Source organism: Capra hircus, chromosome 15 (assembly GCF_001704415.2).
Source record: "Capra hircus breed San Clemente chromosome 15, ASM170441v1, whole genome shotgun sequence".
NCBI lineage: Eukaryota > Metazoa > Chordata > Mammalia > Artiodactyla > Bovidae > Capra > Capra hircus.
In genome coordinates, this window is record NC_030822.1 from 16919384 (window position 1) to 16946782 (window position 27399).

The window sequence follows — 27399 nt, forward strand, 5'->3', positions numbered from 1 at the left end:
TGGTTTTCAAAGTCACAGGAGGAGATACTGAGTCATCAAGAGCCCTAGTAACCATTCCATCGCCCCTGACTCACAGCATTTCCTTCTGGGATTTGCCTGGCATCTGTCATCAGCCCCAGGGAGTGGGCGGTCAGACCTTCAGGTGGTTAGGAATGTGCTGTGTTAGAAATCAATACGGGGCGTTCAGAGAGCCTGAGAGGAGGCGGGGGAGTGAGTCTGGATGAGAGGGCAGCCCAAGCTGCCTAAGTGTAGGACTCTGATTCCTACATCTTCCCCCCCTCTGGTCTTAGGTTTATAATGTGAAGGACAACAAAACAGTCAGTGGAGATTTTCATTAAATGTGGTTAGAGGGGAGGGCTGTGGGGTTTTTGAGTGGAGACAAAGGCATGTTCTAACATCAAAGAGGAGTGAGCCCTTGATGAAAGCCCCTTTCTTTGCCACCTTCTGGGGTGGCCTCAGCCTGGGCCTTTGGTCTGACAACCGACATCATGTATGGAACAGGCCAACTCACGTTTTCATCAAGAAGTCTCTGACTTTTTTCAGATTTGCCTGAACAGTTACTGTGTCAGCTTATTTCCTTGAAACCTGGTGTTGAAAAAGTGTGCTACTCAGAGATGATGCTGTGGGGACTCCATTGCCCCTTCTGCCCTTCAGTGGAGTTAAGCCCTGGTTGTTTGAGGGATTAAGTGTTCTCCGTCTTGTCAGCAGGAGAAATATATCAGTGTTGGAGAGCCTTAGCGCTAGCTGCCAGGCTGCGAAAACAATGCCGAAGGCCCTGAGGACAGCCGGCTTTCTCTCACTCATTCATTCACCTTTTCCACCACATCTATAAAACCTGAACCTGGACTTCCCTGCTGGCTCGGTGGTAAAGAATCCGCCTGCCAATGCTGGAGACATGGGTTCAGTCCCTGATCTGGGAAGATCCCACACGCTGTGGAGCAACTAAGCCCGTGCTTTGCAACTACTCAACCTATTCCCTAGAGCCCGGGGGCTGCAACTACTGAAGCCCTCTGCCCCAGAGCCCATGCTGCAACGAGAGACCCCCGCAATGAGAAGCCCATGCATGGCAACTAGGGGGTGGCCCCTGCTCACCACAAGGAGAGAAAAGCCTGAGCAGCAACGAAGACCCAGCACAACCAAAAACAAACAAATAAACAAAATTTTGAAATAAGCAAAAGCCGAACCTGTGCCAGTCAGTCGGCATTGTTCTCATTGCCTTGGTGTTTGCATGAATAAGACAGAACTGAGAGGCTAAGTGTCTTATGTTTTCCAGCGTGAATTCAGGAAAAAGCAGAGCTGGACCATTATAAATGAAATCTCCAAAGCCTATGATACCAAAGTAATGGGTTGGCCAAAATATTTGTTCATGTTTTTCCGTAAGATTTTATGAACTTTTGGCCAACCCACTACTCTGCAACTCTCTTGATATTTGTTTACCCTGATTTACAAAAAAAAAAAAAAAAAAAAAGAGGAAAGAGAAGCGCTTGTCCACACAAAATAATGTGGCAATTTAAAATCACTTCTCAGGACTACTCAAGGTCAAGAGAAGATGTTCATGCCTGAAGTAAAGAAATAAAGCAGTTTCTAAAGAAAGCCAAAAATATAATAGGTTACCAGTTTTGAGAGGTTAAGAAGACTGTGTACACATCTTTTAGCTTTTATGTGTGAATATATATGTTAATTAAAAGATAACAATTGAAGGGTAAGTTATTTCTGAATCCTTTATGTATAATTTTATTTTTTTGATGCTTTCACAAGAAATCTTTTCTATTAAAGTATAGGGTCTTTTATGGGTTTCTCTGGTGGCTCAGATGGTAAAGAATCTGCCTGCAATGCAGGAGACCCAGTTTTGATTCCTGGGTCAGGAAGACCATCTTGGAGAAGGGAATGGCAAAGCACGCCAGTATTCTTGCCTATGGAATTCCAGGGAGAGACGAGCCTCGTGGGCTATATAGTCTCTAAGGTCACAAAGAGTCTGACATGACTGAACAACTAACACTTTCACTTTTCATAGAGTGTTTTATAAATAAATAAATAAATAAATACTTTATCCAGTGGAAAAGTTGAGATAAATGAATGAATGTATAATGTGCCCGGAACTTTGTGAGTTCAATTTTGCTATGTGATTATGGGCACGTGCTTTACTGTTTGGTGCCTTGGTTGATTCCAAGGTGGTGCTCTGTGAGTTCTTGATGCTTAATTTGTACTTATTTCCTAGGAAGCACTGGCAGGATAAAACTCATTTGCGGTTTAATAAGACTGTTCTTTTTTTTTGGTAAATAAAGTTTTATTGAAACACTGTCATGCACATCTGTTTATATTAATGTTGTCTAAGACTAATGTTGTCTTAGTTTGTGGGTCATGAGGTCTCTGTGGCTATTTTCTATTGAGTAGTTGCCACAGAGACCTCATGACCCACAAACTAAGACAACATTGGAAAGCAACTACACTCCAACAAAAATTAATAAAAAATTAACAAGATAAAGTTAAAATGCCAAGAAAAATGTATCTGCCTCTTTACAAAAACCATTTACCAATCCCTAGGTTAGACAACAAGTAAGGGTTTGTTCTTAAATGTGAACAGCAAAGTAACCTTTGTTCACCTACAGCAGCCCAAAAAACTGGAGATTGTCCTGGCCTATTTTGCCCTCAGCAGCAGGCTTGCTCATGTCTTCCCTAAACCTGAAATTCTGCAGGCCTCCCTTTCTTCTCAGAATTCCCTAAAAAAATGCCTTTGGAGTTTCTCTTTGCTTATTTCCTACTTAGCTCTTTTCCTCACTGATAAAGTGAAGAGGTCAGAGTAACTTATTTTAACTTACAGGAAAATATTACCCATTTTGCTGGATCATTTTAAAAATTAAATTGCACGAACAGTATAAAAGCACTTTAGCTAAACAAATATTAAAATGCTTTAGCATACATGCAGGAAAACCTTCAGCTGATTTTCCACTGTTGGTGTTTCTTTAAATCCTAGTTTTTGTAACTGGCTTTTAACATCATATTGAAATTCCCTGAATCTGTACGTTCATGCATGCGTGCGTGCTCAGTTGCTCTTTGCGATCCCTTGGACGGTAGCCCACCAGAATCCTCTGTCCATGAAATTTTCAAGGCAGGAATACTGCAGTAGGTTGCCATTTCTTCCTCCAGAAGATCTGAAGCCAAATGACCAATGTGCCCTTTGTCACAATTGGAGGCGGAAAAGTCCAGGAGATTGTTTTTGTCTGCTTATTGTATTTTCAGATCTCCTTAGCTGATCAACTTTAAATATTTTTTCATAGAATATTTCTTAATAAACTTACCTGTTTATTTCTTACATATATGTTTTAGGGCACTTTCCTGTCTCTTTTCCAGCCAGGTGAGAAGTAAAGGTGATGGACTTACCAGACCAGAGGGGCTGAGTCAATAACACCATTAACCCTGTATCCTCCTCCCTCACTTCCATATTCCTGGGAAGTGATCTTATCTTGGCAGATGATAGATTTTTATTTGTTATTTTATTTAACCCCCCATAACAAGCAAGAGAGTTCCAGAAAAACATCTATTTCTGCTTTATTGACTATGCCAAAGCCTTTGACTGTGTGGATCACAATAAACTGTGGAAAAGTCTGAAAGAGATGGGAATACCAGATCACCTGACCTGCCTCTTGAGAAATCTGTATGCAGGTCAGGAAGCAACAGTTAGAACTGGACATGGAACAACAGACTGGTTCCTAATAGGAAAAGGAGTACATCAAGGCTGTATATTGTCACCCTGCTTTTTTAATTTATATGCAGAGTACATTATGAGAAATGCTGGGCTGGAGGAAGCATAGGCTGGAATCAAGATTGCTGGGAGAAATATCAATAACCTCAGATATGCAGATGATACCACCCTTATGGCAGAAAGTGAAGAGGAACTAAAGAGCCTCTTGATGAAGGTGAAAGAGGAGAGTGAAAAAGTTGGCTTAAAGCTCAACATTCAGAAAACGAAGATCATGGCATCTGGTACCATCAATTCATGGCAAATAGATGGGGAAACAGTGGAAAGAGTGTCAGACTTTATTTTTCTGGGCTCTAAAATCACTGCAGATGGTGATTGCAGCCATGAAATTAAAAGACGCTTACTCCTTGGAAGGAAAGTTATGACCAACCTAGACAGCATATTGAAAAGCAGAGACATTACTTTGCCAACAAATGTCCATCTAGTCAAGGCTATGGTTTTTCCAATGGTTATGTGTGGATGTGAGAGTTGGACTATAAAGAAAAAGCTGAGCACCGAAGAATTGATGCTTTTGAGCTGTGGTGTTGGAGAAGACTCTTGAGAGTCCCTTGGACTGCAAGAAAATCCAACCAGCCCATCCTAAAGGAAATCAGTTCTGAATATTCATTGGAAGGACTGATGCTGAGGCTGAAACTCCAATATTTTGGCCACCGGATGGGCAGAGCTGACTCATTTGAAAAGACCCTGATACTGGGAAAGATTGAGGGCAGGAGGAGAAGGGGACGACAGAGGATGAGATGGTTGGATGGCATCACCGACTCAATGGACATGAGTTTGGGTGAACTCCGGGAGTTGGTGATGGACAGGGAAGCCTGGCATGCTGTGGTTCATGGGGTCGAAAAGAGTTGGACACAACTGAGCAACTGAGCTGAACTGAACTGAACCCTGTAGTCCCGTAGACGTGGTGCAAATACCCCTCCTTGACCAGCCATTTGTTCTCTGCGTTGTATGTTTCCTTGTCGCGGTGAGTGATCCTGTGTCTGTGAGGTCCTTTATCCAACATCTGCTCCCCTATGAAACTCCACGGGAATGGTGTCTGTTCTTCTCTCCATTGTATCCCAGCTCTCAGCCTCCTACCTGGGACGTGGTGGACACTCTGTAAACACTTGTGGGATGAAAGAATGAACTCATCAGTTCACCCACAGTCTTGGCACTGTGCTCAGTGGGATAACTGAGGACCAGAGTGGTTAAATGACTGGCCCTGAGTCAACCTTTCTTTTGAGAAGACACAGTGTGTTAAGTTCCCTGTGGATGATGTAACGTTACCACAAACTTAGTGGCTTAAAACAGTACAGTTGTATTTTTGTACAGTTCTGGAGCTCAGTGGTCTAGAGTGAGCCTTAGGAGGCAAAAATCAGGGTGAGGGCAGGCGTGCATTCTTTGGATGCTAGGGGAGAAGCTGTTTCCTTTCCTCATCCAGCTTCTGCAGGCTGCCTGTGTTCTTTCAGCTGTGGTCCCTTCTTCCATCTCGAAAGCACAGCACCCTGATCTATCTAATGCTGCTGTTGTCACACCTCTATTCTGACTCTGACCCTCCTGCCTCCCGTTTATAAAGATCCTTGAGATTACATTTGCCCTACCTGGACAAGCCCCCATTCTCTCCCCATTTCAGGATCCTTAAATTAGTCACATTGGCAAAATTCCTTTTGTCATGTGAGGTCACATTTTCATTGGTCCTGGAGGTCAAGATATGTACATCTTTGGGGCTGTTTTTCTGTCTTCCAGACAGACTGCTTGGGAAGGGGCCAGCTGGCTGACTTGGCAGACAGCATAGAAACAGACTTCCCTGGGGTCGTTCCCTTTGGCTAAGACGATACAATATTCTGGACCATACCTATAAAATTAATGTATGTGCTAGGGAGAGCAGAGGTGGACTTGTTCATTGAAATAAAGAGAAATGCCAGTGAAGGCATTTTAGGGAATTAATTTCTTGGGTAAAGGGAGGCCCGCAGTATTCCATGGCTGGACTAGCCTGCTGCTTTAGGAGAAACAGGCTCCACCCTCTGCTGCAGCGGAGCAAGTGGAGCCTTGCTTGGCTTTCCACATTTATAAAAGTACAAGGCTTACAAAAGTTGCAAGTAAGTTTTATTCTGTCAGTGTCCCCCAGGAGTCATCAGTATTTGTAAATTCTTAGAAAACCTGGAAGGATGGAGTACTTGCCCTCAGATGAGCAAGGCGAGGGGTAAGCCGTGAGCCACACCCAACAGGCATGTCAGATGTTCAGAGAGTTGGGAAATCATATGGCTAGACAAGGCAGGGGCTGGCACCAAGGGATTGGGACCCAAGTCAGATAACCTGGGCCAGTTGTTTTACACCCTTCATCATGGGAGGGAAACTGCCCCTGTTTGATATCAGCAAATTATTGAGCAGAACAAGCTCTCCTTGCTCATCGCTCTGACCCACTGGATGAAAATTCTTAACTGTTGAAGCTCTAGAGTGGAGGCTGATTCATTCAACAGGGATTTATCCAGTGTCTCTTGCATGCCGGGCCCATCCCTATTTATGGTGGACAAATCAGGTGAGGTTCCTGCCAGCTTATGGTCATGTGAGGGAGACAGATGACATACCAGTCAGTGGAAACACAGAAAGGGATTATACATTGTGGTAAAGGCTGCGAAAGCAAGCAACTGGGATGCTCTGGTAGAGAATACTATGGAAGGATGAGCAGAGGCACAAACTTCAGAAGAGAAAGTCAGTGAGGACCGTTCTCAACAGGGGTCATTTCCACCGAAGCCCAGTGCTTTGATAGAGGCAACGGGGAAAGCCAGTGTGAAGGCCCTGGGATGAGCAAGACCTTTGTGGCTTTGAGAAATAGAAGGTGGAAAATAGTCACCAAGGAAGGGCTATAGGACTCAGGAGAGAGCAGCTCTCAAAAGCCTTGGGAACCATACCAGAGCATTTAAGTTTTGTTCCAAATGCAGATGGAAACAACAGAAACATTTTATGTAAGGAGTTGATATGTGGTATATTCAAAAAATGAGATCCTTGAGAAATATGGAGTTATAGTATCTTTCTTCTTAAGCTGATAGCTATTGAATGTTCATTATGTAGTAAGCACTATGTAAACTCTTCATATCCATTGTCTTATCTAGTCTTTTCAGCTAGCTCCTGAGTTTTATATAATGAATTCATTTCATGGGATGATAAACTGAGACTGAGTCAGTAAACTAACTTAGCCAAGATCATACACCCCGTAAGTAGCAGAGGTGGGATTCCAAACCCAGAACTGTCTGACTCTGATGCTTAAGCCTTTAAACATTTTTATTTCTCTCACTATTTTTTAACATTAAAAGCATAATAAAAATAACACAAAATTTGCTACAGAAGCCATTTTAAGCATACAATTTGGTGGCACAATATTTGCCCTTATGTGTCTGGCCTCTTAGTGTGTTTGCAAGGTTGGTCCATATCATTATTTGTATCAGCATCTTGTTCCTTTTCATGGCTGAATAATATTCCACATTCAGAATATTGTGTACATATTCCACTGCTTGCTTATTCACTCATCTCTTGGTGGACACTTGGGTTGTTTCTACCCTTTGTCTATTGTGAATAATGCTGCAAGTATCCATTTCAGTTTCTAATTTAGATTTGGGGTTATATACCTGGAGTATATAAATTTTGATTATATACCTAGGAGTAGAATTACTGAGCTGCACATTAATTCAATGTTTAGCTTTTGAAGGAGCTGTTAAATTGGTTTCCATAGAAGCTGCACCATTTGACAATCCCATGAGCAATACTCGGGGATTCCAGTTTCTTTACAGCTTTGTCAACACTTGTTATTTTCCTTTTTTAAATTATAGCCATCCTGGTATGTGTAAGGTGTTATCTTGTTGTGCCTTTGACTTTCAGTTCCCTAATGACTTGTGGTGTTGAGCATCTTTTCATGTGTTTTTTGGCCACTTGTATATTTTCTTTGGAGAAATGTCTATTCATGTCATTTGCCCATTTTAAAATTGGATTGTTTGGTTTTTTGTGGTTGAGTGGAAGGGGTCTTTTGTGTATTTTGGATATGAAATCCTTATTAGATTTGCAAAATTTCCCCCCATTTTTAAGTTGTCCTTTCACTTTCTTAAGAATGCACTTTGTTGCACAAAAGTTTTTAGTTTCAATGAATCCAATTTATCTGTTTATCTTTTGTTGTTTTTTGTGTCATGCCTAAGAATCCAAGATCATACCAAGTCAAGGATCGTGGAGACTTACTCCTATGTTTTCTTCTACTTTCCTTCACTTTTAACCATTAAATTCTCTTCTAGATTTTAAAAAGTATTCATTTCATCCCACCAAAATCAGAAACATGAGAAGCTCAGCTAAGTAAGTTTTAGTGTCTGTCCTAGAGGAGCTCACAGAATAGTTCAGGAAACAAAATTCCAGCGGTGACAATATCATAGTGATCGATGCCAGTTGTTCCCAAATGCCAGTATGAGGATCTTTGCTGCTCTACCAGTGTTCATGGAAAAGAAATGAGGGATTTTTTTTCATAAAACTGCATGTATTCATTCTAAGAAACTGTCCCTTATCATGCCAGTGGTCCCTTTCTATGATGCTAGAATGTTCTTATGACCGGAGGCCGAGAGAAGATGGTGAGAGTTTTTCTATATGACTCTACTTGGCAAATTAAGAATGATCTACTCTTTGTCAGACTTCCAAATTTAGGGAAGGAAAACAGAAAACTAAGCTATGAAATTTAAGAGGTTAGAAGCCACCATAAATTTTAGAGTTGGTTTACATGGGTCTACAAAGTTTAATGAAGATCCTGGCCTGGGGTCTTTAGGGAAGTCTTCACAGGGAAGCCAGACTCGCTTTCTTCCTCAAATATCTGCTATTTGAGGAAGCATACAAAAAGCATACATTTCCTGAGTGTCTATGTTTATATCTCTTTTTGCTAGTGTATATTAGACCACTGCTTACAGCTACACAGGTTGTGCACTGCACAATTCCCAAAGGAACCATCCAAGTGTACAACTGCACGGCACAGCCCAGGCATTTGGGCCATCAGAAAAGTCTGGTGACCACTCTCAATGCTAGTTCTATCAAGTACAAGGCTGAATGCCAAGTAGAGACCAGGTCCTTTCCTATCTGACCTATTTCTGCTTCAATCATCTTAGTGCTAAATTTTTCAGGACTAGAGAGTTGGGGCAGGAGGAAGAGGAAATCAAAGTGAGGTCTGTCTTTTTTTTCACCCTGGATTCCTCTGGGCAACCTCCAACTGATTACTCTTATAGTTTTTGCCAGATGGTTTTTCCTTTTCATTCACCTAAGATATATTTTAGGAAAAAAAGAGAGAAATTCTATCCAGAAGGGAGTACTGTTTTCTCATGGGAAAGAACACTCAGTTATATTGGGGGATTGAATGAAGTTCTGCCAATGAGTTCACTCTTATAAAACATTGCAATTCTCCCAAACATACTAATTAAGATACTTTTTGTCTTTTCTGCTGGTTTTAGCTTTGAAGATACCATGAAAATGGTTTGCTGCAAAATCTAGGAGCCGAGTTTGGAAGAAATGACATGGTCTCTACTTGGCATTCAGCCTTGTGCTTGATAGAACTAGCCTCGAGAGTGGTCACCAGACTTTTCTGATGGCCCAAATGCCTGGACTGTGCCGTGCAGTTGTGCAGCTGGATGGTTCCTTTTGGGATTGTGCAGTGCACAACCCGTGTAGCTGTAAGCAGTGGTCTGATATACGCTAGCAAAAATAGAAATAAACATAGACACTCAGGAAATGTATGCTTTCTGTTATTTATGTGTATGTGTGTTAATCCACTTAGATTCTATATTGATAGAACATGATTTCTTTTTTATTAAAAATAAAACTGAATAGCACCTTTGAAATTTGAAATAACAAATTTCACCTGTGCCCCACTGGATGGATCTGAACATCCTGCAGGCAGGTTGTAGGGCCAGGTGCTTCTTGGCAGGAGACTACGTCTGGGTCTTACCTATTCCTGCCAAGCCCTCCATCCTCACTTGCTGCTTTCTGTTTCAGAGTACACAGTCATTAATGAAGCCTGCCCTGGAGCTGAGTGGAATATCATGTGTCGGGAGTGCTGCGAATACGATCAGATTAAATGTGAGTGCCCCGGAAAGAAGGAAGTGGTCGGTTATACCATCCCGTGCTGCAGGAACGAGGAGAATGAATGTGACTCCTGCCTGATTCACCCAGGTGAGTGTGCGCTGCGAGGCCTCGAATGGCCTCCTTGTTTTCTGAGGTCACTGATGGAAGCAGGCAGAACCCTTGAATTCTGACAGGTGGACATCAGGGGCTGTGATGCCATAATGATTAAAAGTGGCATAACTCCGCCCACTCTAAATACAGGCAGAGGAATTGGAGGAGTTAGTGCCCTTTCCAGTGCCAAGCTTACAAAGCTGTGGATTCATCTACTTATTCATTCATTGAGCAAACAGACTGCGCAGCCCCTGTGTACTATGGCAAGTACTGGAAACACAGTGCTTTAGAAAAAGAGACATTCCTGGCATTTCTAGAACTTACAGCCTGGTTGGGGAGATGGAAGAGTAAATAGGTAGCTGTAATGTATCATGGGAGGTGCTGTGATAAAGAACACGGGTTCCATGGGAGCCTGGGTGGGGAGGGGGTGGGGGGGTGGGTGACTTATTAGAGGTGATATGCGTGCTGAAGACGGAAGCAGCAAGCTGAGGAGTGTGAAGGGAACCTAGTAGAGAGGTCAGGCCATAGAGAACAGCACGTGCTAAGGCTCCGTGGCAAGAGAAAGCATGGAGATTAAGGAACTGCAAATAGCTTAGTCTGGCTGGAGGGGTGTGTGTGCGTGTGCGTGTGCGTGTGCGTGTGTGTGATGAGAAACCTGGAAAGAAATAGACAGAAGATTAAGGAGAGAACAGGCGTGAGATGCTGAAGGGCTCTGCAGGCTGTACTATGATGTTTCAGCTATATCCTGAAGATACTTTATGTAACACTTGGAGATCTTTTAGTAAAGAGGTGAAAGCCGATTTTCTCTTCAGCCGCAATATGGAGAAAGGATTGGAGGAAAGGCCCGATTAGCGGTAGGAGAAGAACAATGGAGACCTTGATGAAGAGAAACCCTGTGGATGGGGAGAGGTGGAGGGATCTGAGAGCGATTAGAGAGTGCAGTTGATGACAGTTTGGAGTTGGTTGGAAGGGAAGGGAAGAGCAGAAGTCAGGGGAGATGCTTGGGCATTTGGGAACTGGTCCCAGTAATATGTATTCTTGCAGGAAAATCCCATGGACAGAGGAGCTCGGTGGGCTACAGTTCACGGGGTCACAAAGAAACAGACACGACTGAGCATGCATGCACCACCACGCCTCCCAGTGATATGCAAGCATCCTAGGATGAGACGGGGCCTTCCCAGGCCACGGTGCCCTAGGATGAGACGGGGCCTTCCCAGGCCACGGTGCCCTAGGATGAGACGGGGCCTTCCCAGGCCACGGTGCCCTAGGATGAGACGGGGCCTTCCCAGGCCACGGTGCCCTAGGATGAGACGGGGCCTTCCCAGGCCACGGTGCCCTAGGATGAGACGGGGCCTTCCCAGGCCACGGTGCCCTAGGATGAGACGGGGCCTTCCCAGGCCACGGTGCCCTAGGATGAGACGGGGCCTTCCCAGGCCACGGTGCCCTAGGATGAGACGGGGCCTTCCCAGGCCACGGTGCCCTAGGATGAGACGGGGCCTTCCCAGGCCACGGTGCCCTAGGATGAGACGGGGCCTTCCCAGGCCACGGTGCCCTAGGATGAGACGGGGCCTTCCCAGGCCACGGTGCCCTAGGATGAGACGGGGCCTTCCCAGGCCACGGTGCCCTAGGATGAGACGGGGCCTTCCCAGGCCACGGTGCCCTAGGATGAGACGGGGCCTTCCCAGGCCACGGTGCCCTAGGATGAGACGGGGCCTTCCCAGGCCACGGTGCCCTAGGATGAGACGGGGCCTTCCCAGGCCACGGTGCCCTAGGATGAGACGGGGCCTTCCCAGGCCACGGTGCCCTAGGATGAGACGGGGCCTTCCCAGGCCACGGTGCCCTAGGATGAGACGGGGCCTTCCCAGGCCACGGTGCCCTAGGATGAGACGGGGCCTTCCCAGGCCACGGTGCCCTAGGATGAGACGGGGCCTTCCCAGGCCACGGTGCCCTAGGATGAGACGGGGCCTTCCCAGGCCACGGTGCCCTAGGATGAGACGGGGCCTTCCCAGGCCACGGTGCCCTAGGATGAGACGGGGCCTTCCCAGGCCACGGTGCCCTAGGATGAGACGGGGCCTTCCCAGGCCACGGTGCCCTAGGATGAGACGGGGCCTTCCCAGGCCACGGTGCCCTAGGATGAGACGGGGCCTTCCCAGGCCACGGTGCCCTAGGATGAGACGGGGCCTTCCCAGGCCACGGTGCCCTAGGATGAGACGGGGCCTTCCCAGGCCACGGTGCCCTAGGATGAGACGGGGCCTTCCCAGGCCACGGTGCCCTAGGATGAGACGGGGCCTTCCCAGGCCACGGTGCCCTAGGATGAGACGGGGCCTTCCCAGGCCACGGTGCCCTAGGATGAGACGGCCCCCAGGCCGGTGCCCTAGGATGAGACGGGGCCTTCCCAGGCCACGGTGCCCTAGGATGAGACGGGGCCTTCCCAGGCCACGGTGCCCTAGGATGAGACGGGGCCTTCCCAGGCCACGGTGCCCTAGGATGAGACGGGGCCTTCCCAGGCCACGGTGCCCTAGGATGAGACGGGGCCTTCCCAGGCCACGGTGCCCTAGGATGAGACGGGGCCTTCCCAGGCCACGGTGCCCTAGGATGAGACGGGGCCTTCCCAGGCCACGGTGCCCTAGGATGAGACGGGGCCTTCCCAGGCCACGGTGCCCTAGGATGAGACGGGGCCTTCCCAGGCCACGGTGCCTAGGATGAGACGGGCCTTCCCAGGCCACGGTGCCCTAGGATGAGACGGGGCCTTCCCAGGCCACGGTGCCCTAGGATGAGATGGGGCCTTCCCAGGTCACGGTGCCCATTCTTTTGCCTTTACATCAAGCTACACTTGCCTTGCCCCAAACCCCAGCTTCCCTGGCCCCCACCTCAGAGGAGACAGTGATTTTCCTGTGCTGAAGTGTCTGTCTGCTGAGAGCCGTGTGGACACTGAGTTTCACTCTTAATATGTTTCTAGTGTGATTAGCAACTCACTGAATGGCTTCTTGGTGCTTTCATATCTGCTGCCTGTGAGTCCTTTTCCCTTCTAGGCCTGATCAAACAGAGGATGTAGAGAATTTCAAACACACTTTCCTTACACTGAAGCCTCAAAGGATGTCAAAAAGAGGCTTTGGGCACTTCTCTCGTTTCTGCCTCTCCCCTTCTATTAAAAACACAGAGAGTGATGCTTATTACTACCAGGAACTTTCTTTTGAGGAAAATCATAGAAGGGGAGAGAAAACAGGGCTCAAGTAAACAGGTGTTACGTCTAAACCATTTTCCCTCTTGGAAGAGAGTAATGCTGAGCTTTAAAATAGAAGTGACCGCAGCATGACCCTTGCACATTTGATCCAGAAAAGAAACCCCCTGTTCCAATTCCCTGATGGTGAGTAGGGTGTGCAGAGAAATAGTTGAGCAGTGCCTCTAGATTTTCTAAGGAAAATCTGAGAGCTAAGTCAGGGTCGCCTGACTAGGGGTCCTTGGCAGAGGTCCAGAAGTCTGAACAACTTTTGATATTTTCAAGAGGCTGACAATTACTGTTTTTGTGGCAGTGGTGATGGGGGGCAGGCTCTGGCTTTATGAGATGGCATGAGGTCATGGGGTAAGTAAACGTGAACGTGAACATGAACGTGAAGTTGCTCAGTCGTGTCCGACTCTTTGCGACCCCATGGACTGTAGCCTACCAGGCTCCTCTGTCCATGGGATTTTCCAGGCAATAGTACTGGAGTGGATTGCCATTTCCTTCTCCAAGGGATCTTCCCAACCCAAGGATCGAACCCGGGTCTCCCGCATGGTAGAGAGGCGCTTTAGGCATTGTTGTGTGCTTCATATCACATCTTACAGAAGGCCATCAACACCTGCCATACCTGTACCCAACAACTTATTACATCAATACAGGAGGCACCCACCTTGACTGATGCTAGGAAGGGTCTTCCCAACTGAGTAGTGAAGAGCTGTTCCACCTAACCATATGGGTGCCCTGAAAGGAAGAGCTAGAGAAAGACTTTAAAAATTTTTTTATTTTCGAAAATAGTGAATTGATGTTCTCAGTTCAGTTCAGTTCAGTCGCTCAGTCATGTCCGACTCTTTGTGACCCCATGAATCGCAGCATGCCAGACTTCCCTGTTCATCACCGTCTCCCAGAGTTCACTCAGACTCACGTCCATCGAGTCAATGATGCCATCCAGCCATCTCATTCTCTGTCATCCCCTTCTCTTCTTGCCCCCAATCCCTCCCAGCATCAGAGTCTTTTCCAATGAGTCAACTTTTCGCATGAGGTGGCCAAAGTACTGGAGCTTCAGCTTTAGCATCAGTCCTTCCAAAGAAATCCCAGAGCTGATCTCCTTCAGAATGGACTGGTTGGATCTCCTTGCAGTCCAAGGGACTCTCAAGAGTCTTCTCCAACACCACAGTTCAAAAGCATCAATTCTTCGGCGCTCAGCCTTCTTCACAGTCCAACTCTCACATCCATACATGACCACAGGAAAAACCATAGCTTTGACTAGACGGACCTTAGTCGGCAAAGTAATGTCTCTGCTTTTGAATATACTTTCTAGGTTGGTCATAACTTTTCTTCCAAGGAGTAAGCATCTTTTAATCTCATGGCTGCGATCACCATCTGCAGTGATTTTGGAGCCTCAAAAAATAAAGTCTGACACTCTTTCCACTGTTTCCCCATCTATTTCCCATGAAGTGATAGGACCGGATGCCATGATCTACGTTTTCTGAATGTTGAGCTTTAAGCCAACTTTTTCACTCTCCTCTTTCACTTTCATCAAGAGGCTTTTTAGCTCCTCTTCATGTGGTTTAATTGACGTCAGTCATTATTTATTTTAATGCACACATCCCATCATATAATAGGGCTTCCCTGGTAGCTCAGAGATTAAAGCGTCTGCCTGCAATGTGGGAGACCCGGGTTCGACCCCTGGGTTGGGAAGGTTCCCCTGGAGAAGGAAATGGCAACCCACTCCAGTATTCTTGCCTGGAGAATCCCATGGACGGAGGAGCCTGGTGGGCTATAGTCCACGGGGTTGCAAAGAGTCAGACACGACTGAGCGACTTCACTTCACTTCACTTCCCATCGTATAATGCTGGGTTCCCCTTTGTGTCTGTCTGTGTTCTTCTGGCACGACCACACTGATTTTGAAGACTTCTTGATTTCTTCTTATCTGTTTTTTGCCCCAGATCTGGAATCAGCCATTTCTCCAAGGAACTCTGGTCTGAGACCATGATCTGGTCACCTGAGGTGTTCCTTGCTGTTGGACTGTCATTGCTACAGGGTTTTGTTTGTTTTCTTAAGTGTCTAGAACTGGGAAATGTGCATTTTTAAAATGTTTTCACTGCTACTCAAGTTCAAATGTAACATTCCAAGGCTGTTAACTTCTTGGATTTTGTATTTGTATGTCTTTTCTTTCATGGTGAAAATCCTGTGTCCTAATAATACTAAACCAATCACTTACTCGGAGAAGGCAATGGCACCCCACTCCAGTACCCTTGCCTGGAAAATCCCATGGGCGGAGGAGCCTGGAAGGCTGCAGTCCATGGGGTTGCTGAGGGTCTGACACGACTGAGCGGCTTCACTTTCACTTTTCACTTTCACGCATTGGAGAAGGAAATGGCAACCCACTCCAGTGTTCTTGCCTGGAGAATCTCAGGGACGGGGGAGCCTGGTGGGCTGCCGTCTATGGGGTCGCACAGAGTCGGACATGACTGAAGCGATTTAGCAGCAGCAGCAGTAGTAATCACTTACTCGCTTTATCTTAAATTTATAAAAAGCCACACTAGAGCATTATGGGTGTTAGTAATAACAGCACTGATGCTTATGGTTTTTATTCACCTTGGAATGTATCTCATTAGGTTATAGAGTCAAAATACTATGTTTTAAAGTCAATTGTAGTTCCCTTATCTATGGCATTATACCACTTACTTGAAACCTACTTGCTTGACATGTAGGTAGGCTTATATTTGACAATAGAAGCAAATCTGTGTATGCATTTATGTGCATTGTGCACCATAAACTGTGGATTACCATAGTTTATGAGTATTTGGATTGTTTCTAGCTTTTTGCTGTTATAAATACTACTGTAGTGAATAGCCTCAGGCATATATCAGCTAGTATTTTTGCAGCATATCCCTGGGATAGATTCCTGGAGGAAGGATCACTGAGTCAAAGGGAGGTGCATATGTCATTTTCCCAGCCTTTGCCAAATTCTCCATGCATTTGGCCTTCACAGCAGCCATCCATGAGAGTATTCTTTGCCTGAGGTCTTGCAACAGAATGTGTCATTTTGGAATGTTGTCAGTCTCAAAGGTGAGAAGCAGGATCTCTGCCTGGTTTTAGAGTTTCTATCACTTCTGTCATCATGATGGGCAGCCATTCTTTCTCCTGTGCTGACAGTAATTGCACGAGGACCAATGTCCAGGGCCCTGGTGGGGCGTCTGGGTGTGTGTGCTCAGTCATGTCCAACTTTTTGCAACCCCATGGACTGTAGCCTGCCAGGTCCTCTGTCCATGGGGATTTTCCAGGCAAGGATACTGGAGTGGGTAGCCAGTCCCTCTTCCAAGGGATCTTCCTGACCCAGGGATCGAACCTGCGTCTCTGATATCTCCTACACTGGCAGGCAGATTCTTTACGACTGTGCCGCCTGGGAGGCCCGGCGGTGGGGATGGTAGTGCTGACGTCCAGCAGCACCGGGGCCCTCACTGGAGCAAGTTAGGTGTGTCTTTTAGTGCATTTCTAGGCTGTTAGCTCTGACCTTGGTTCTCTTACCATTCGGGCAATTCTGTGAGCTGCTTAGTGTCTTTTTAACATAGCCTTATTCGTTTTAATCACCAAACTGGTTTTTAATGGCTTGTCCCTAATTGCCTGGAGAGAGAGAGTTGTCAGGGTCATCGAAGGCAGATGGGAGTCCATTGACCTCTTAGGTGGCACAGCGGGGAGGGAATCAGATGGGAATGTGACACACGGGTGAAGATGGCCTATAAAAGACACAGAGGTCCCCCCTGGGACCCAGTTGTGGGCCATGTGAACTCTGATGAGTCGTATTAGCAATTCTTTTCTGGTTGGAAGAAGCAAGCACTGGAAGAAGGGCGCAAAGTCAGAACGGTATGCAGAGAGAGCTGCAAGTCTCTCTCTCGCAGGCATCACACGTGTATGCACTCAATATGTGCACTGTGGGCCAATGAAGACCTGATTTTAGCCGAAGGAAAAAGTATGCTATCAGCTCAAGGAAATGCCGGTTATCTCAAAACAGTTCAGAAGCCTGGATCAGCAGTTCGTTCATCTCTCCAACTGTCCACCTCTCCATTTATTCATTCACGCAAATCTCGTATAATATTCTGGAACTCACTACATGCGAGATACTACATTAAGTGTGGGGGGATATAGTGTTGAATAAGATGCAGTCCTTGACTTCAGTTTATATAGGAAAACAGATAGTAGGCAGTTAACACTGAGCATGCCAAATGCTATGGTGGGGATAAGCCCAGTAAGTGGAAGTACAGGGATGCAGAATAATAATAATAGTTCATATCTGGGGGGTACTTGCTATGTGCCAGGCCCTTTGTAAGTGTGAGATTAATTTTTAAATCAAGTTTATGAGGTAAGTACATTTTTTAACCTCAGGTTTACAGATGAGAACATTGAGGCATAGAGAACTTAAGCAGTTTGCTCAAGGACCCACAGCTGGACAATGAATGGGGGAGCCAGAACTTAGCGCTTGTTTTAATAAGTGGGCTTGGATTATCTCTACCTTTCCTCAATATCCCCACCTCTCAGGAGGCCATGTTTTAAAAACAACCCTTGATCAAGGTCTGCTCAGTCCACTCCAGTGTGGTCTTCTGATCCCGGGGAGCCTGACACCTTCCAAGGTGAGCCCATTAATAGGCACTAAGGCTGTCTAGTCAAGGCTATGGTTTTTCCTGTGGTCATGTATGGATGTGAGAGTTGGACTGTGAAGAAGGCTGAGCACCAAAGAATTGATGCTTTTGAACTGTGGTGTTGGAGAAGACTCTTGAGAGTCCCTTGGACTGCAAGGAGATCCAACCAGTCCATTCTGAAGGAGATCAGCCCTGGGATTTCTTTGGAAGGAATGATGCTAAAGCTGAAACTCCAGTACTTTGGCCACCTCATGCAAAGAGTTGACTCATTGGAAAAGACTCTGATGCTGGGAGGAATTGGGGACAGGAGGAGAAGGGGATGACCCAGGATGAGATGGCTGGATAGCATCACTGACTTGATGGATGCGAGTCTGAGTGAACTCCGGGATTTGGTGCTGGACAGGGATCCTGGCGTGCTGCGATTCATGGGGTCACAAAGAGTCGGACACGACTGAGCGACTGAACTGAACTGACCTGAAGGCCATTTCCAGCAGCACACTCTGGCTATAGGAGTATATGACACAGAGGGACATTTAATGGAATGGGAAGATGTTTACTATTTTTATTAAATCAAAAAGTAAAACAGAATGTGCAATGTATAATATAAGCCTAATTAAAAAAAAAAAGTTTGTGTATATACAGAGGGAGAGTGTTACAGATGATTTTCTCTGGGTAATGGAATTTTATGTGTTTTCAATTGAATTCTTTTTGCTTGTTTGAATCTTCTTAATATTCCACAATCAATATGTGATACTTTTATAAGGAGAAAAAAAATACCCTATATTGATGTATTCTGCCTTTTACTACAGGTGATCTCATTTTACCTTAAATCATCAGCCACTAATGAAAACAGCCAGACAAGAAAGGCCATGTGTGGCATGTTTCCATTTATGTGAAATGACCTGTAGATTACTGGTTGCCAGGGATCAGGGTCAGGGTCAGGGTCAGGGGGTGACTGCTAATAAGTATGGGGTCCTTTCTGGAGGGAGGTGATGAAATATCCTAAATTTAGATAGTGGTGATGGTTACCCAACTCTGTGAATATATTAAAACCCACTGAATTGTATACTTTAAAAGAGTAAATTTTATGGCATCTGAATTATCTCAGTGTTGACTTTTAAATAAATTATGAATTAGAACCAAAATGTGCAATCAATCTGGAAGGTTATTACTAAATATTTGCAATATCTCATAATACTTTTCAGGTTACTGATGACACATGAGGTAAGCATCCTTGTAAAAAAATGTGAAAAATTTACAATCAGCAAGAGGTTTCTCCTTTAGCATAGACAGCAATGTAATTTAGATTTGGTTTTAATGTAATAATAAGCATTTTCTGTCAGTCTTAAATTTGGGGGTATTTTCATCAATATTATTTGCTTTGTAAAACATAATGATTAAAAATAAGTTTAAATAGCATTGTATTTTATTGAAAATTGAAGTTCCTAATTATGACCAGAAGCTAAATTGTTTTAAAACAAGCTATCAGCCGCTAACCTGGAAGATGGTTCAGACCATCCCCTAAGCTCCTCAGTCTGAATGCTGGTGACTCTAGCATCTTCTTAGGGATGAGCATTTTTTCCTAAGGGCACCTTTCTGAGTCCGGATGCTCTCAGGTGAGACAAGATCCTGGCAAAGTCCACAGTTTCTCATGCAACCCATCAGAACCCGCATGTGCTTAATTGAACACTCTCTGCTTGGAAATGTTTCAGGTTGCACCATCTTTGAAAACTGCAAGACGTGCCGAAACGGCTCCTGGGGGGGTACCCTGGACGACTTCTACGTGAAGGGGATCTACTGTGCAGAGTGCCGTGCGGGCTGGTACGGAGGAGACTGCATGCGTGAGTAATCCCTGACCCAGCTCCGACTCTAGCGCAGGCTCCTTTAAAGTCTCACCTTGCCATGGACCAAGGCTTCTTTTGTTGGACTCTTTGAGTTCTGGAAAGCTTGTGGCCAGAAGGCTTTCTAGGTAAGACTATAAGAAACAAAGATGTGTTTCCTTCTGCTGGGTGTGGATTGTGGACATCTGTTTGGAATTGGCCATGGGAGGTTTCTGTCTCCTCTTAAATCTTCCCCTCTCTCCTGAATGAAGCCAAAGCATTCTGCACACAAGCATGCCTCGTGTCCATTCCAGAAGCAACTGCATGCTGTCATTGGTCAGCAGGCAGTGAATAAGGCTTCAAAAATGTTGTCTGTAGTGCATTTTAAATATGAATTCCTATTGGAAAACTTCTTAAATTCTGAGTTCAACTCTTGGAACCCACATCAACCTGTCAGCATGCCACTTGTCCCAGGAAAGGGATTCTTTCTGGGTTCTGCTTGATCTCCAAGAATTGCTTAATCTTTATTAGTACTCCCCTCTGTGTCAATAATCCTTTGAAAATGGAGTGGAAATCTAAACTGTCTCTCAGTTTAAGATTCCCCCATGCAGCAACCCAGTGGTGAATATCACTCTGAGCGGCAGGATCTGGAGCAATGTATAAACTGTTATTATTTTGTTAAGCCTATTTTACATGTTCCCCATTTAAATTAGAAGCAATCAGGATGGTTTTAGACTCTCATTAATTTTACTCTTACGAACGATATTTCCAGTCCACAGAGATAGAGGATGGAGTGTTATTGGTATTTCTTGCCTGATCAAACATGTAGCAAAAACGCAGGAGTCTAGGGCAAAGGGTAAGGAAAATACCTAAGACCCCTAAGTCTGTGGGATTTCGGGGTCTGTGTGATTTCAAACCCCTTGTCTCACCTACCTCCTACTGGTGGACTCATCCTGTAGCTTTGTTTTCTCTGCAAAGCTGCATATGAAGTCTCTAATGATAGCAGAGTGGAAGGGAAGCTGAGGCTTGAGAGAACCAAAATTTGGGGAGAGCCACCTGATGAACGAGGAAATGCACCAGCTACCAAAAAGTTAAAGCATGCCCAAGCATGGCCGAGGACCCAGTTGAAGCTAGAACTAATGTGTAGGTGATGCAGCCTGGACAGGTGGGTGATGCTCACCGGCAGCATGGTAGCAGAGTAGAATAAAAGCAGTCATGTGGTTGACCTAAGAGTTGGCAGAGACACGACTGTCCAGGGGTCCAGCGTGGGCAGGACACGAAACCAAAATGAACCTGGTAAAGAAAATAGAGACTGGAGGTGTCGATGAGATGGAAAAGCAGGCTTAGTGGTGATAAAGCCACCGAACATGTAGATGAGAGAGGTATTGTGGCCAGAAAGTAGAATTTCTAAGTTAAAGCTTTCGCAGGTGGCGGTGATAGTGTATTCATACGTATTAGTCAGTTTTTGCAGCATAAGAGTCAACCTCAAAAGGATAGATGTGTATTTTTCTCTGTCATGCGTCTGTGAGTTGGCTGGGGTTTAACTGATGTCAGCTGGGTTGGCCTGGGATGAACTCTAGAGTTCGGAGCTCAGACCACAGCGGGCAGTTTGGGGTGTGATCTGCTTCGAGTGTGTCACAGAAGCACAAGCAGTCAAACCAAACACATGGCCACATTCATGGCCTCTGGTATCATCACATTCACTCGTATTCTAAGGAAGTCACGTGGCTGAGCCACAGATCAGTCAAGTATGAGAGTATATTCCATCTCAAAGGAAAGGATACAAATATTTTCTGAACAATACTCTAAACACTGTGAGTGAGTTTGTTTAGAGGACAGGGCAGAGAAGGGGAAGAATATTTGCATGCAGGAAGTCAAAGACAGAGGACTGCATTTTCCCAAAGAAATCCTGTCGATGTATCTTTCCAAATAGTACCTGTTGGTTGAGTCTTGCGTTTAGCCTCAGCTCAACAGCCGACTGTGTAGGTCTGTTTAGTCTGGATTGGTGATGGTTTCCATGTATAGGATCAAACTTTCTCCAAGACAGCAGAATTGGCTCAGGGCAATGGGTCACCACACTAGGCAGGCAAAGTGGAGCATGCATGCCCCCATTCATTAAAAAGAAGTAATGAATAAATCTACCCATCCATTCAAAAATAGTGAAGGACAGAGAAACCTGGCATGCTGCAGCTCATGGGGCTGCTAAGAGTTCGACACAACTTAGCAACTGAACAACAAACCACAGTCCATTCAGAAAATGTTTCTTGAAAGAATGCTTCTATGTGCAATGATGAGCAAGACAGATGTAGTCACTGCCATGTTAGAACCTGAAATTTAGAGAAGAGAGACAAAAAGAATATGTCAATGCTATGAAACAAAGCAATGATCATACTCCTGTTCCATTCTGTGTTGGTTCAGTTATGCTTGTTCAATTCCACGGTGAAAGCCTCATTCCATGCAGTGTATGTTTCCCTGATCACAGCCACATACACAAAGAGAGCATTTCTTACGGATCACTAGGCAGGTCACCAGGGGAAACAGGGACCCCTCAGTGAGTTTACAATACCTTCGTGGAAACAGGACTTGACCATAAGAAGACATCAATATGATGTTATTAGTTTCTCATCACCTACAGCTCAAACTAAATACATGTAAGGGGAATTCACAGGCGGAAGTAATTCATTTCAGTATTTGTTGACTGTCTGCCCTGCTGTCTAGGCAGGCAGGATGCTGCTTGCCTCTATTCAGGGGCAGCTGAACACTTGGGTGGTCTGTGCATGGCTGGGGCAGTGCTGGAGCCATGTGGCAGTGCAAGCATTTGCCCAGTAGATGGCGCCCAAGTGATCCTTTCAGATCGTTTAATTCTGGAGGAGGAGGGCTTCTTGCTGAACACCATTGTAGAACCCTGGCACTTTTTCCTGAGTGCCATATAGAACCTTAGAAGAAAGGAGGAGTGCCAGGCAAATGCCAGAAAGGATCATACATGTTTATATTTTAATTATAGACCTTTCAGTACTGAGCAGACGTGGTAGCACCTTTATTTGCTCACTGTCCTTGACAATGCTCGTCACAGATGGTTTTAATCCAACTCTTTATGGTTTTAACATCCATTATGTGATCGATTCATTAATAACCATTGACAAGTTACATTAAGCAAGAGAACTGGAGAAGGGCTGGAGGTCACTGAGCCCAGGGGAAAACTTTCTTCACATTTTCCTGGCCAGGAAAGATTGCTTTAGTAATCGCAGAATATTCAGAAGAGCGATTCCTTTTTTCTTCAAGTTTTTATTGTGATAAGTTTTAAATACACAGAGTTGAAAAAATACTACATTCATTCTTTACCTGGATTCACCCTTTATTATCATTTTCCCACATTTGTCTTCTGTCTCTTCTTCTGTACAGTGAGCACATGAATTTTCATTTTTCCCCCCTTAATCCTATCGTCCTCTTTTTGATGCTTAAATTGTCCCAGAATTGGCCGCCAAAGTCCCTTTAAGATGAGTTCACTGCATCGTTCTGTGAGCACTTCCTTGCTTCTTGGCACTGCCCCCACTCCCTCAGTGTTTCAAATGTGCAAGTCCTGAAACCAGCTATTTCTCCAATCCTGGTTCCTCTTGTGGGGAATGATATTTAGGAACTGTGATCTGGTGCTGGCAACGAGAGGCACTGATCTCTAAAGGTAAAATCAAGGCATCCTTTCAAAGCTTCTTAAACTGGAAAGTTGAGTTCTTAAGTGCAACCACTCTGCAGTCTTCCAGAGTGAAGTTTATTTAACTTGGCCTTCAGACCAAGTTCCTAAGCCACTAAATGAGATGAGCAGGAGCGGGCCCAAGAGCCTCCCGGATGTTACGCTTCTAGGTAGCACCGAAGTGAGGCCAACACTTCAGGCCCCGAAGGGTCATGGGGAGGTAGGAAGGTTAGGAGAGCAACCTAGACGAGAGAGGGCTTATGGGGAGAGTTTAATAGGCCTGTAATACTTTTCATTTCCTTAGTCATATTGTAGATAGACACAGAGGAATGGGCCATCAGTGGTGACCAAAATGTGGGGTTGGAATATCAGAGAGGAGCATGATTTGTGCTGGCTGGTCCAGGAATGATTGAGAGTCAATGAGAAAGAGAGAGAGAAGGAGAAAGAGAGGGAGAGAAGGAGGGAGGAAAAGAGAGAGAGAAGGAGAAAGAAGGAAGTAGGGGAGGAGGGGGAGGGAGAGAAAAGGCCCACAAAGCTGGGAGTCTGATTTACTCATCTCTGGAGCTGTACTGCTGGGGAAGAATAGAGTCGCCTGGGTGGAGTTACTGAAAGCTGGCTCACAGAAGTCTGGGCTTTTGTGTCCTGATGCCCCCAGGAAAGGAGCAGTGCTCACCTGGGTACAAATCGAGGATGCTATTCAGTGCAGTTCAGTCGCTCAGTCGTGTCCGAGTCTTTGAGACCCCATGAATCGCAGCACACCAGGCCTCCCTGTCCAGCACCAACTCCTGGAGTTCACTCAGACTCACATCCGTCAAGTCAGTGATGCCATCCAGCCATCTCATCCTCTGTCGTCCCCTTCTCCTCCTGCCCCCAATCCCTCCCAGCATCAGAGTCTTTTCCAATGAGTCAACTCTTTGCATGAGGTGGCCAAAGTACTGGAGTTTCAGCTTTAGCATCATTCCTTCCAAAGAAATCCCAGGGTTGATCTCCTTCAGAATGGATTGGTTGGGTCTCCTTGCAGTCCAAGGGACTCTCAAGAGTCTCCTCCAACACCACAGTTCAAAAGCATCAAGTCTTCGGATGGTATTATGTGGTGGTTAACAGCTGGGCTTGAAACCAGGCTTTTAATCTGCAAGACCTGGATTTTAATCTGTTTCATGACTCCTTCTGTGACTTTGGCAGTGCTACCCAATCTTTGTAAATCTCAGCTTCCTCATTTACAAAATGAGGGAAATAACAGTGCCCCATCAGAGGATTTAACGAAGGATTAATGTGAGGGTTAAATGAAGTGCTATCTATGAAATTCCTTAATAAGGAGTCTGGAACATAGTAAGTGCTTGGTAAATGGTAGCTGCTATTCGTATTATTACTAAATCAGAGCCTTGGAGGGCGCTCTTTCTCTTTCCTTTGTTGGGAAGGAAATCAACGTGGGGCCGCAGAGGAAAAATAATAAAACAGAACTCCCTAAGAAACAAGAGGATAATACGCTGGTCATGAGGAGATCAGGGCTTCCCGGGTGGCCCCAGTGGTAAAGAATCCATCTGCCAGTGCAGGAGATGCAGGAGACGTGGGTCTGATCCCTGGGTCGGGCAGATCCTCTGGAGGAGGAAATGGCAGCCCACCCCAGTATTCTTGCCCAGAGAATTCCGTGGACAGAGGAGCCTGGCAGGCAACAGTCCACGGGTCACAAAGAGTTGGACGTGACTGAGCGCGGACATGTGGGAGGCTGCTTTCCAGGACAAGTATTGTATGTGTGGTGAATAGCATTTCATACTTTATGTGCTGAAGTTCTTGATTCTATAGAATGAACGTTTGAACTTTGGCAGACGATTTTATGTTATTAAAGAGCTCATTGATTATTGCTCAACTTCTGGTTTGGGTGGAGAGGGACATGAAAAAAGCCTTCCTTCCTCTTCAAACAGCAAAAAATCACTCTGTAAAATCAAGGGAAACTCAGAATTTACTTTAAAGCCATCACGTATCTATGAACACAGAATCTATAAGAAACTAAACTCCGTAGGAAAGAGCTCTTCCTAGGAGAGCAAGTGATCCAGGATACATCTTACCTGAGGCCAGCTACCGAGGTCAGGGCGGGGCAGGTGAAGGCCTGCCTGAGAAGGAGGAGGAGCCAGCCAGACTTGGGATGAGCCTGTGGGCTGGCCTATTGAACTTGCATCTAAAAAAGACCCCCAAACAAGATTACCCTATCCACTGAGACTTCTCGTTGGTGAAATTTTGTTGAGCAAGCAGAGGCTGGGGTGAGGCTAGAGAGCAGAAGATCTTGGAATATTGTTGTCATTTTCCAGTTTCAAAAATTGGTCATCTCAGAGTCTAGTGGTCTCACAGGCTCAAAGATTTCTGACCTTACAGTCATGGAAGTGCTGGAAGTTGGGCAGGGAGAATGTTCAAAATCAAAAATAAGTTTTCTAAGGTTCCCACTGCTTGACTTTCAAGATGCTTCTGGAGGGATTCTAGCCTCAGTCCTGCCCCAAACCAGCTTGCTTCCTGCTTTGATCAAATTGATCAGTACCTCATTCCACCTGCCTAATAGAGGAAAAGATATTACCAGTCAAAAGAAAATATGTCTTTTCTGTTGTGACTAAGCAAGAAGAGAATAGGACCGATAGTCAAGAGAAGGATCAGTCAAGAGAAACACACCACATGGGATCAAATATTAGAATTTTCAGACAAGGAGTTTTAAATAATTTTAAAATGAATATATTAAAGAATCTGCAGGAAACGGTAATTATAATGGATGAAGAGATGAGAAAATTGAGAATAGATTTAGAAAGCATTAATAAGAACCAAAAGGATATCTCAGAACTGAACACATTGTAATATTTGAAATTAAAAAATCATCAGAGGGGATTAACAGCTGATTGATCACGATGGAAGACAGGATCAGGGAATTTAAATACAGGTTGGTAGAAATCAACCAAACTGAAGCACAGAGAAAAAAGAAAATATTTGGTTGTCTAATTTTTTATGCTGCTCTAGCCCAGTCCTTGACTTTTGAATTGGATCGTCAGGGTTATCTCAGTGTATGCTTTTTTGGTGAAGATTGTGATGAATCTGGGGGAGAAAAACCTTTTTGCAACAAAGTGGTAGATGGTATTTTTGCTGGACAACTGTTTCAACTGAACGGATAGACCATTTGGTATGGGATTGGGAAGAGGATTCAAAAATGGTTTGATTGGGCAGGAAGAGGCTTGATTTAATTTGGCAGAGTCATTTATTCAGTTAATAATTAAGCACATATTTCATGCATATAGAGGTGAGCAAGACAGACAAAGGTCTTTGCTTTCATGGAACTGTGTCATGGAGGAGACACACACTTAAGCAACCATTGTGAAGTATTAGATTGATTGGAATTATAGACCAGATCACAGAGTGGGCCATGAAGTCATTTCTAGAGACCTAATGAAGACGTGAGCCCCTGGTAAAAGCTATCACTTATTATGAGCCAGACATTGCTCTAAGTACCTTCATGTACGAACCATTCATCCTCATCCAGCCTTTTACAGGTGAGGACATCGAGGCTCAGAGAGGCTGAGTCACTTTACCGCTTGCTGTCCCGCAGGTGTTACGTGGCAGAGCCAAGATGCCAGTTCAGAAGGTGGGCCCCAAAATCCAGTCCCTTCCTCTGTTCTAAGCTGCTTCTTGAAGTGAGAGGCCCTTGAGGTCTTCACTCCAAGTGCCTGTCTGAGGGATGAGCAGGTCAGGGTAGGCTGAACCAAATCACACGGACGGTGTCAGCTTCCTTCTTGCTTCTGGTCTGGTGTGTGGGTCATTCCCACGTCATCATCCAGGCTTTTGTTCTGCCATCCCTGTCTAGGCTCCTGGGCCTCAAGGCTTTAGAGCTTTAGCCAATGATGTAAACAGGCTCTTAGGAGACCTGGAGCAGTGGATCAGAACCTGGGCTGTCACCTGTGATTCTTTTGCCAAATTTGTGTCTCAGATTCAGACAATACTTGAGAAATGACAGTGTTAGCTGCCATTTATTGTTTATGTGTGCTAAATGCTTCACACACAGTAACTATCTCATTAAATCCTTAAATAATAAATCAGCAACAACAGCATGGTTGTAGGTACTCCTGTTA

At 45.3% G+C, this 27399-nt stretch overlaps 1 protein-coding gene across 1 annotated transcript in view; it reads left to right on the forward strand.

Annotated features, from left to right (window-relative positions):
* The window catches only part of PAMR1 (peptidase domain containing associated with muscle regeneration 1), an 82294-nt gene that overhangs the window by 14324 nt on the left and 40571 nt on the right, over window positions 1-27399 (forward strand). The window contains exons 2-3 of the mRNA XM_018059238.1: window positions 9752-9928; window positions 19504-19632. Of these exons, the coding sequence (XP_017914727.1) occupies window positions 9752-9928; window positions 19504-19632 (306 nt within the window). The remainder of the gene's footprint in view (window positions 1-9751; window positions 9929-19503; window positions 19633-27399) is intronic.